The following is an 11407-nucleotide window of genomic DNA, read 5'->3' on the forward strand; positions in this document are numbered from 1 at the left end:
ACGACCACCTTCTGGTCAAAGGTCCGCAGGAGGCGAGGGGGAGTTGGCGGGTGTGCAAGGAGGGCAACGCTGCGACCGCGTTCACACAACGCGCGTAACCGGAAGGTCTACCTGCTAAGCTTGGCTAGTGGTCCCCTGAAGGGGGGAATCGTCTCGGGTTGCGGGCAGCGTCCGATTCAGATCCCGCTCCCCGTTCCTGGAGGTCGAAAGGGAGCGAAGGGACCGGCCCGGGTTCCCCTCTTCGCTCGAGGACCCGAAGGCTGGGTGAGAACCGGCGGACGGAGTGGAGAACTTCACCCCGGGAGTTCTCGGCTCTCTGGAGCGCCAAGGGGCGGTGGGGCAGAAGCGAGGGGGCGGCGGCGGGGGGGGGGATGGGGCAGAGAAGACGGAGTGGGCGGGGCGAAAGGGGCGGGGCTTTTCCTTCCCTGACTTCGGCTGCTTCGCCGGAGGACGCGGTCTTTGGTCTTCGGCTGCAGACGCGGAGGGCTGGGGGGCGATGCGGCTGTCCCGGGCGCCCCTCTTGCTCCTGGGAGCCGTGCTGGGGGCCTCCTTGATCGGCGGCGGCTGCGGTGAGTCCCTGGAGGGAGTCGCGACCCGGAGGGAGGGAGCAGAAGGGGAGGGGGGAATATTATTATTTTTGTTGATGATGATGATGATGATGATGATGATGATGATGATGATGATGATGATGATGATGGAAGGGACATTTCAGGTCTTCTAGTCCAACCCCCTGCTCAGGCAGGAAACCCTGAACCATTTCAGACAAATGGCTGTCCAGTCTCTTCCAGTGTTGGAGCATTCACCCCTAGAGAGAGTTTCCTCCTTTAAATTTCTGGGAGTCTACCTCTGCGAAGATCTGACCTGGAAAGTCAACACAACCCAGGTGGCCAGAAAGGCCCAACAGAGGCTTCACTTTCTTAGGATCTTGCGGAAGAACAGGGTAGAACAACAGCTAATGACCCTCTTTTACCGGTCTACCATAGAGAGCGTCCTCTCTTATGGTATTGTGGTTTGGTATGCTGGTCTGACAGCCACGGATAGGAAAGCATTACAGAGGGTGGTGAGCACAGCACAAGACATTGTGGGCTGTTCCTTGACACCACTGGATGACCTCACCAGGGCTCGTTGCCTTGGAAGAGTGAGGAAGATTCTCAGGGATGACTCACACCCTGGACGGTATCTCTTTACTCTGCTACCATCTGGTAGGAGATATAGGAGTATAGCCAGACGTACCAACAGGCTGAAAAACAGCTTTTATCCGTGGGCTGTTAGGCTTTTAAATGGGGCATAATCTTATGCAGAATTGACTTGGGAGGCCGGTGTGTGGTGTAGTTGGTTCACATGGTGTGGTAGGATGGAGGGTTTGTTGTCACTGTGTGTTGGGGGAAGAGAGCACAGTGGGGAGGCTCAGCTAATCTCAATGTACACATGTTGTACTTTGACAATAAAGGTTTATTATTATTATTATTATTATTATTATTATTATTATTATTATTATTATTATTATTATTATTATTATTATTATTATTATTATTATGGCAGGTTGTTCCACTGGCTAATTGTCCTCACTGTCAGGAAGTTTCTCCTTAGTTCCAGGTTGCTTCTCTCCTTGGTTAGTTTCCATCCGTTGCTTCTTGTCCTGCTTTCAGCCGCTTTGTTTGGAGAATACCTTGACTCCCTCTTCTTTGTGGAAGCCCCCCCCCCCGAATATTAGGTGTTGTGTCCTGGGCTGGGTCCCCCCCCCCCGCTGAGCTCCTGTCCCAGAAGGGAAAGTCCGCCTTCCTGGGGGGGGTTCACGGAGCCCCCTTCAGGAACGTTGGGCGTCTCCTTGGTAACCGTTGGGCGTCTCCTTGGTAACCGGCGCCCCCTTTGCACTTGGGAGGAAAGGGGGGGGGAGAGCGGCTCATTTGGGCTGCGAGAACTCAGCCCTGTTCGAGTCCTGCCTTGCCGACAGCCGCAACCTCAGTGGTGTGATGGGGCCACACCAAGCCTGGTAATTGGACTATCATCCACACCCTCCTCCCAGCATCAATTAGCTCTAAAAGCGAAAGAAAAATGACTGCATTTCCATCTGTTTTCAAACAGGAACTTCTGATTTTGGCAGCACTGACACCCAGCAGAACCGGGTGCCAAGAACGGTTTGCAGACAGAATCAACTCAGTCAACTCTGAGTTTCTCAGTCAACTCTGAGTGACCTTGCTGAGTTTGGTTTGCTACATGGCCTGGGACACACCCAGCCTAAAGATCCCCCTCATCCCTAGAAACCCATTTCTCAGCTCAGCCTACCTCACAGGGTTCTTGTGGGGACAAATGGGCAGAAATGCTTTTATCAGGAGATGCTTAGCTGAGTGGCTTTCTTCTGATGGCGAGTTTGGGGAAAGAGCCGGGACTCTAGGAAGAAGCTCTGCCCCATTTAGAGCTGTGTTGTGAAGGGCTTTAGAAGGCAATCACACACACACATACACACAACCACAATTGGAGGACTTTTTCTTCCCAAAGTCCAGGAAAACTGCCTGAAGATCTCCTCCCTTATGGGCACACCTGCCATTCCCCCCCCCCCCCCGAGTGCTTCCAGGAAGGTAGGGGAGGATAAGCCTTTCTGGGCACCTCTAGACAGTCTCCAGGGGTAGCCCCAGGAAGAACCCTGCCTGGCAGTCTAAACGTTTGGGGATTTTCCAGCCCAACAACCCTCCTTCCAGCTTCTCTTTCTCAAAAGTCTCACCTCTGCACAATAAGCCACAATTATTCTATTCCTGAGATGGTTTACCTTTTCCGTTGTGCCCAGCGGTTAGAGTATTACATCCACACAAACATTCTTTGATTCTCAGGCATATAGACTCTATCTATTATGATAGAGACTGTGTTATAGAGAGGATCTGCAATGGAAGGAGAAGCAGCTAAGCCTCCTGGTGAGTCCCGGACAGACTGGGCTCAGCCCTCCCCCAACCCCCCAAGACCTTCCGGAGATTTGCCCCAGGCAAATTGTGGCTTTGCGACAGTGAATGTCCCAAAGAGGAAAAGGAAAGAAGAGAAGACTCTAAGAGGGGAAGGGGAGAAAGGGAAATGGAAGGGAAGCAGGGAGGGGAGGGAGGGGAAGGAGGAAGGCAAGGGGAAGGGGAGAAAGGGAAATGGAAGGGGAGGGATGGGAAGGAGGAAGGGAGGGCGGGAAGGGGAGGGGAAGGGAGGAGGAAGACGCAGACTTTGCACCGGGTGTGTGTGTGTGTGTGTGTTAGAATCTCCATAAGGCATTCAGCCCTGCCTGGGACAAAAGGGGCGGGGCTTTATTGGTGGTACAAAAGGAGAAGCAAGGCGGGTGTCGGGCGTGCGATGCGGCTTGTGATGCGGCTGCCTCGGGCGCCCCTCTTGCTCCTGGGAGCGGCGCTGGGGGCCTCCTTGCGGGGGGGGGCGGCGGCTGCGGTGAGTTCTGGGGGGGCACCTGGGAGTGGGAGGGGAGGAAGCAGAAAGGGGAGGGGGAGAGCCGCGTCCTGGGCTGGGTCTCTCCTCCTCTGAGCTCCTTTCCCGGCCTTCCTCCCCGGGAGATTCGGCAGGAAAGAGCGGAGTAGAGAGCGACCACCTGTTCTTTGGGGAGCGAAAACTCAGCCAGGCTCGAATCTCGGCATTATTTAATTTTTTATTTTTTATTTTAATTCCATTTTATATCCCGCCCTTCTCCGAAGACTCAGGGCAGCTTACAAGCTTAGCAGTAGTAGCCTTCATTCTATGTATATGCCTGCTTATTAGGGCTTTCACACGCACCCCCAAGCGGCATTATTACAAAGTCAGCTTAATTGCCCCCAACAATCTGGGTCCTCATTTTACCTACCTCGGAAGGATGGAAGGCTGAGTCAACCTTGAGCCTGGTGCGATGCGAACCTGCACTAATTGCAGGCAGCTGGTGTTACTTAAGGAGGCATTAGCCCACTGCTCCACCAAGGCTTTCCCGGGGACTGGTCTGATTTATATGTAAGAGGGGGGGAGGTGCGGGGGCAGCAGAGGGCAGTGGGGAAAGAAGTTGCGTCAGGAGAGTTGAGGGGCAAAGAGAAGGGAGGGGCTCTTTGGAGAACAGTTGGCAGCCTTGGTTTTATTTTATTTGATTTAATTTTCCCAGCCAGGAGGCGAAAAGCATGTTGAGACACGGAGCCTCGGCAGCTGGGGAGAGATTTTTATTTTTTATTTTAATTCCATTAAAATAAAATAAAATTCCATTAAAATTTAATTCAATTAAAATTACAAGCTTAGCAGATTCTTAGTCATTTCTGAGTTTGGAGCCAAGCCATCTTTGCGAAGCCCTTATTTAATTGGCGGCGCCGTGTAAAAGCGATGGGGCAATTGGGGCGGTGGCGTACAGAAACGATCGCGGGGGGGGGGGGAGAGCGGGAGCACCGGACAAGCAGCAGAGGCTTTGGAGCTTTTGCACGGCATCCGGCGTCATCCTCCCTGTCATCAATCTGGCGCCCTATCGCTGGCGGTCGTTTCTCCACTCTGTTGCCTGCCCCACCCCACCACACACACACGACCACTGCTGCACGCCGTCGCTGCCCCTACAGTTGCCCAGGCGGAGCTCGGAGGGGGCGGGGCGGGGCCCGACGGGGCGGGGCGAGGGTGGAGGCGCTCTCATTGGCGGAGCAAAGTCGTGCCGAGGGTATAAGATGCGAAGACCGCGGCTCCTTTGCGCCTCTCCTGACTTACCTGGCGGGAGGGAGGGAGGGAGGGAGGGGTCCCGAGGGGTCTCGAGCCTGAAGCTGCCCAAACACGCGTCCGTCCCTTTCAGATCGTCGGCCGCCGCCTTCTGCCTTTAAAGGTGCCCCAAAGCCCGACGGGGCGAGGGGGAAGGCCGATCGGAGGGCCTTGCGAGAAGAATTGGCGGAGGAAGATACCGCAGTGGCCGCTTTCACACAACCGGGGCAACCAGGACGTTGGAGCGCTAAGGTAGCCCGGTTGCGGGCAGCGTCTCGCTGGGAGCCCTTCCCTCCCTCCGGGACCCCGGGAGACCTGAAGGGAGCAGCGCCGTTTTCTCTCTTCTTGGCGGATCCGGAGAATTTTGGCAGAGTTGGGCTTTTTTTTGTTTGTTTGCGGATCCGGACGGGACCCGGACCGGGTGCGGCGCCTGAGCTGCTTTGTCCCGAGCGGACGGGGGCGCGTGGTTGAAGGGCGATGCCGCTGCCCCGGGCGCCCCTTTTGCTCTGGCCGGTTGTGTTGGGGTCCTTCGTGCTTGGGGCTGTGTGCGGTGAGTGGGCGACGGGGAGGGGGCGCCGGTCCTGGCCTGGGTCTTTCTCTCCCCCATCCCCGCCCCCCCCGAATCCCAAACTCCTTTTCCCAGAAGGAAAAAAAAAATCTTCCTTCTCTCGCGCTTCAGCGAGCCTCGTTTCAAAGCTTCAGTGACGGATCTGTAATAATCAGTCTTTCTCTCCCCCACCCCCGCCCCCGAATCCCAAACTCCTTTTATTTATTTATTTATTTATTTATTTATTTATTTATTTATTTATTTATTTATTTATTTATTTTTATTTAATAATATTTATATACCGCCCTTCCCCGAAGGACTCAGGGCGGTGAACAGGGCAAGAATAAAAATACAAAATTACAAAAATTAAAAAAAGGATTAAATATATGCCCACTAAAAACAGTAAATACAATATTAAAACCCCAATAAAAAAACCCCCCAATCCCCCATCAGGCCAGGCCGGCTTGTTCGAATAAGAATCTTCCTTCTCTCGCGCTTCAGCGAGCCTCGTTTCAAAGCTTCAGTGACGGATCTGTGATAATCAGCTCCCATTGGAGAGAACAGAGTCCGGGATCCCGGAGGGCCCAGAGGAGCTGCAGGAGCATCTTAGCCAGATGTGGCGACCCACCTGTTGCGGGGGGGGGCTGCTGTGTGACAATAAGATGTTGGTTTTCCGCGCGGCCGCCATGGAGGGCTGGGAGACTTGCTCTCTCTCTCCCCCGTCCGGGGTCGCTTCGCTGGGGGGGCTCTGAAAAGTCGCCCTGAAGAGACGAGCAGCTAGATCGCTCTCGCTAGATCGCGGAAGAGCGGTAGCTCTCCCGCTAGAGCCGGCGATCCCTCCAAACCGGGGAGCGAAAGGACCATGGGAATATCCCGAGGATGCTAACACTCTCTCCATCAGGCAGCACGGAAGAGACTGGAGGAGACCTACCTCTTTTACACCCGAATTGTGTTTTTTTTACCTGCATAAGCTGCTAAGTATTTTCCCCACCGTGGAGAGGGAAGGAAAGATTATTGATGAATATTAGAAAGTTATTATTATTTTTTGCTTGATTGATAGACTAAGAGTGAGACACATTAAATATTAAGGGAGAAAGAGAGAGAATTAGTTCCTGTCAAACTTTGAGATTTGTATGGATGATAGTTAATTGAAATGGAATTACTGTACCCAGCCACCACTTTGCTTTTCCAATATGTGAATGTAATATGAGAAAATTAATAAAAAAAACTTAAAAAAAAAGATGTTGGAGGGGAGGTAGTTGCACTGAATATTTCCCGTCCCCCCAATTCTTCTCTTCTCCCTCCTCCCTCTCCAGGCTCTCCCACACACTCCCTGTGCTACTTCTACCTGCATCTGCCAGAGCCCAGCCAGGGACTGTCCCAGTTCCCCATTAGGGCCTACCTGGATGACCAGCCCATCGCTCGCTTTGACAGCCTCAAGGGGAAAATGGAGCCTCTGGTGCCCTGGATGGAGGAGATGGACAAGGAGATGTTTCTGGCCCCTGAGTGGATCTTCAGGGCTGACCTGAAGAAGTTATCCAAACTGAACCACCCTGCTGGAGGTGAGCAGAGGCAGTGTCACCTTTGGCCTTCAATGGTTGCAGGGGACTTGAGATTTTCTTTCCTGCAAAGGAAACACACACACACACACACAGTTGGTTTTCTTCCTCACCTAGAAGGGTTAGAAGTTGACAATGTTTCTCCATGGGTGACAAAGAGGGGAAGGAGAAATCTGATTTCTCCCCCCAGGAGGGAAGGGGGGGGAAAGACTAAGAGGAATTCTGACCCTTTTCATTCACACCCACCCCTCTCTGTGTCTCCTTCAGGGCTTCACCCCTGGCAGGCGATGTTGGGCTGCGAACTCATGGAAGACGGGAGGAAAGGAGGGTTTTTGCACTACGGCTACCACGGGATGGACTTCATCAGCTTCGACAAGGAGACCCTCAGATGGGTGGCAGCTCAGCCCCAGGCCCAGAAGGTCAAGGAGGAGTGGGAGGATGAACACAGATGGTCTGAGATAATCAAAGTCTTCCTGGAGGAGACCTGCATTGAGTGGCTGCAGAGATACCTGTCCTATAGGAAGGAGGCTCCACAGAGGATGGGTGAGTGGCAAAAGGGGGTCTCCATTGAGCATGTTTCTGTGTGCTCCCCCCTCCCCACATTGTTTCTTTCCTAAACATTCAAGCCACCTTTTAAAATATTGACAGAAAAGGGTCAGGAAATATCCCACATCACACTGCAGAAGGAAAATAATCTTCAGTGCCCCCCAAAGTAAGTACTTTAAAAGAAAAAAAAACAGAGCAAGCAATTCATGTTGAAGGTCTCATTCTATTTCCCCGAGAAAGTCTTGCAAGGCAGAAGAAAATGTAGGTCCTATGTTTGGTCAGAAGGAAATGATCAGCCTCTTCCTGATTTCCATCTGAACAAATATGAGCAAATTCGATTTGGGGGCTTCAAATTGAATCAATCCAACAAATTGCGGAATACGTTGGCCAGTGTGAGAACATTACCCCCAATTCTCTGTATCCCTTTCAAAGCTTAATCTAAAGAACCCCAGTGGCCCATTTTAGGGGCTCCCACATCTCGAGGCAAGGAGAGGGAGCGGAGGGAGAGGATGGCCCAAGGAGGTCTTGCTATTTAAAGCGCCTTGCCAGAAACTCTCGAAATCCTGGGATTTGTGTTGTTGCTGTTTCTGCAGAGCCCCCGGTGGGGAAGGTGACTCGCAAGGAGGTGGATGACAGCCTGGAGGTCCTCATCTGCCAGGCCTTTGGCTTCTACCCCAAGGAGATCCAGGCCACCTGGACCAGGGACGGAGAGATCTGCCAGTATGAGACCCTCTCTGGGAACGTGGCCCCCAACTCAGACGGGACCTATTATGTCTGGCTCAGCATTGAGATCGACCCCAAGGAGAGGGAACGTTTTGGGTGTCGCCTGGAGCACCAGGGCTTGCAGGAGCCCCTGGTCTTGGGCTGGAAAGAGGAAACAGGTGTGAGGCTGAGAGGTTGTGATGTGTAGAAGTAGATATTTCACCAGTGTTTGAAATGGTGTATGTGTGGGGGGGAAACCATCTGATGTTTTCAGGTGCAGAGCAAGAAATATAATCCTACATTTTAGCAATAGGAGAAAAGGGATTTCTGACAGGGGAGTTGAAAGTGGTACCTGAACAGGAAACCTATGAAGAGATATATGATGATATATAAGAAGATGTGGTATTGATGCATGACAGGTGGTGGCTCTTCCTTCTGCCCTCCAAGGCCATTCTCTCCGCCCTCTGCAGCCTTGGAGGGGAGGGGCTTCCTTCAGGTGGGGGCACTTCCTGGAGGCCAATGGAGGTTGGGAAACACTTCCATTGCTCAGGATCTCCACTTCCGGGGAACTCGGCATCTGTCTAATTGGAACCATGTTTCTCCTTTTTAACCACAGGGTGGCAGAACCTTGTTGCCATATTCTTGTTTGTCTTATTCTTGGGACTCGGAATTTTCTTCCGTATCAGTAAGTGAAACAAAGACACCCTACTGTGCCTTTCTGGGTTAGCTGAGCTGGTGTGGACAGGAGAGAGCCTCCCTCAGATTTGCAGACAGGACCCTCACAAGACCCTCCCCCACCGACAGTGTTTTTAACAGGGGTCTTGAAAGAAGGAAGAAGATATGCACCCATTTTTCCATTTCCTGCAAATCTCAATATATTCCCCACATTCCTCTTGTCTGGGAGGAAAACTCTTTGGCCTCAATGGACTTTCTTCAGAGGAGCAAATATCAGCAGCTCAGGAGTCCAGGAAAAGTCCCTGAAATCAGAGATTTCCAACCATTTGGGTCCCAGGGACTGGTGCCATGGAAAAAGGTTTTTCCGTGGACCAGAGCGGGTGTGGTTTTCAATACTGCCGGCATCACGAGGATGGAGTTTTGCATGTTTGTGCATCCCATTTGCTAGCATGTTGTGGACCGGTGCCAGTCCACGGACCGGGGGGGGTTAGGGACCCCTGCCTTAAAAGATCTGGGAAGTGCTGGAAATCCCATAATCCTGTCCCTGAAGGAGGTCTATTTGCCATGTCTCCTGGCAAAGGGAAGCTCTGATGGGAGGGGAGGTCCATGGAGGGAGGGGCCCATGCCCTCTGCCCCCGCTTGCAATCACACCTGGGGACAGGCAAGAGCAGGCAGGAAGGCCCAGTGGGGGAAGCTCCTGCAGCTTCTTCTGCTCCTACTCGGAGCAAGAGAGACAAGAGGGAGGAAGGAGGCAGGACGTGTCTCCTCCGTTGTGTCTCACCAATTGCATCTCAGCACTTCCTTGTGATTTTCTCAGCCAGGATTTGGAAGTGCTTCGCCACTTCCTTCTTCCAGGATGGGCCTTCTCTTCCGATTGGCTGGTGATTCTCTAACCCAGCCAGGGCCAGTTTTGCCTTTCAAGATCAGCCAAAAGTTGCTGGTTCTTAGATCTGGCTAGCTTAAGATTAGGTCACAAAATTTGTGACAGCTGAATTAAGAACCTCTGAGCCCAGACTATGTGGGGAAACACCACCGTGCCCACAATACCATTCCAAGAGGTTTAGCATCATTGATGGTGGTCCAGTGCAGGTCCCTATGGAGGTCTTCAGAATAAATCCTTCTCCATCTGAGGCAGGAGTTGCTGCCCCCCCCCCAAATAAACGAACTCTCTTCTCTTTTTGTCAACTGTCAGGTCGGTGGAGGAGACGCAGAAATAGTCTCTATCAGGAAGTGACAACCTGCCATGATCCGACTCCTTCAGAAAGCATTCCTTCTTTTCCCAGGCTCCAGGCTCTCCCTCACACTCCCTGTGCTACTTCTACCTGCATGTACTATACAAAAGATGAGACGCAATCAGTCTTGTCGCAGCAAACATCAGGGGTGAGTGTGATTGTTGCCGATTATTGCTGCTATTTAAGGCACAATACTCTGGGCTTTGGGCATATCTGAGAAGACCAATTGGATTGTTGGAGGTGGGGAATTAATCCTCAGAGTGTTTCCAAGGGAGTCAGGTGGGGATCCTGGGCTTCCTCAGATGGGTTGCTCTGCAGGGGAAGATGCCGTTCAGCTCAGCCTCTCTGGCCCATCAGCTCCGAGGCAGGAGAGAGAAATGGGGAAGGGGCCCAGAGCAGGAATTGGGGTACTCTGGAGAAATGGGGGATTTCTGTCCAGGAAGGACTGGAGGGGAGGGGGAGAAAGAAAAGAGCAGCTGGGGCTATCCAGGGAAAAAAGGCTCCTGGGCCAGGAAGAGCAGGAGGCAGAGGGGAACCCTGGGGGAGAAGTGGGGGGGGCAGCAGCTCTTTGGCAGGGGGGGTCTTGCAATCCTCCCTTCCTCTTTGACTGCTTCTCCTCATGCCTGCTGAGCTTCCAGTGGGGGGGACGAGAGAGCCGAGGGGAGGACAGAAGAAACAAAGCCCCCCCCCCATGCAAAAGGAGTTGTTCACTTCCCTCATTTTGTCTCTCTCCCTGAAGCACAAGCCATCCTGTGGACTGCAAAGGACACAAAGTGATCCAGAAATCAGTGTGTTGTCATTGCACAGGGAAGAAGTAAAGCCTCTCCAAAAGGAAAAAAACCAGTTATCTACTTTAGCAGCCCTTCACAGGAGAAACAGGGAGGAGACCAGGAAAATGCATCCATGATCACCAACTAGCAGTCAGAAGACATGATGAAAACTCCATTTCACAAGACATGGATAGACTTAACCATACCTTCAACTGGGAAACTGTGAGCATCCTTAGATCAAGCCAAATCCAAACAATGCCAGAGAATTCCTGGAGGCCTGCCACTTGGACAAAGTGACCATCCACAGGCACACAGAGATAAACAACGTTGTGCTGCCACCACGTGGCTGTGTGGAGAAATCACAGTGTGGGCAGTCAGACCCTCCTACCCTATGATGTATTTCCTTTCCCCTCCCCTTTCTGGGATGGACTTCCTCCTCCTTTTTTTCCCTGGAGAGCCATGCTTCATTAGCAGAAAACATGGGGTCCCAATATGCAGACCCTGGGAGCATTATCATCTTCTAACCTTGGAGACACCTCGGGAATATCTTGGAAATGCTGTACAACATCATCTGAATTGCAATAAAGGTATTTCTATATAAAAGGTGTTTCTACGAGTTCAAACTATCTGGAGAGACCCATTAAGGTTAATTATATCTGCTTACATAGACCATAGAAGTCTTACAAGAGATTAATTATA

At 52.2% G+C, this 11407-nt stretch overlaps 1 protein-coding gene across 1 annotated transcript; it reads left to right on the forward strand.

Moving 5' to 3' along the window:
- The first annotated feature begins 473 nt into the window (after nt 1-473).
- Nucleotides 474-10856, forward strand: LOC310635915 (major histocompatibility complex class I-related gene protein-like). Its single transcript, XM_083355298.1, has 7 exons — nt 474-569; nt 6541-6786; nt 7051-7326; nt 7923-8210; nt 8648-8716; nt 9899-10086; nt 10678-10856. Exons 1-7 carry the CDS (start codon nt 497-499, stop codon nt 10843-10845), a joined length of 1308 nt encoding a protein of 435 aa, XP_083211424.1. The 5' UTR covers nt 474-496; the 3' UTR covers nt 10846-10856.
- The last annotated feature ends 551 nt before the right edge of the window (nt 10857-11407 follow it).

Source organism: Vipera ursinii (assembly GCF_947247035.1).
Source record: "Vipera ursinii genome assembly, chromosome: 2".
NCBI classification, from domain to species: domain Eukaryota; kingdom Metazoa; phylum Chordata; class Lepidosauria; order Squamata; family Viperidae; genus Vipera; species Vipera ursinii.

What these genes read in the sequence shown, in the direction of transcription:
- LOC310635915 (XM_083355298.1), top strand. Translation starts at nt 497, where the DNA reads ATGCGGCTGTCCCGGGCGCCCCTCTTGCTCCTGGGAGCCGTGCTGGGG. An exon ending in GGAGGCTCCACAGAGGATGG is followed by an intron (nt 7,327 to 7,922) that starts GTGAGTGGCAAA and finishes CTGTTTCTGCAG; the next exon opens with AGCCCCCGGTGGGGAAGGTG. An exon ending in CGGAATTTTCTTCCGTATCA is followed by an intron (nt 8,717 to 9,898) that starts GTAAGTGAAACA and finishes GTCAACTGTCAG; the next exon opens with GTCGGTGGAGGAGACGCAGA.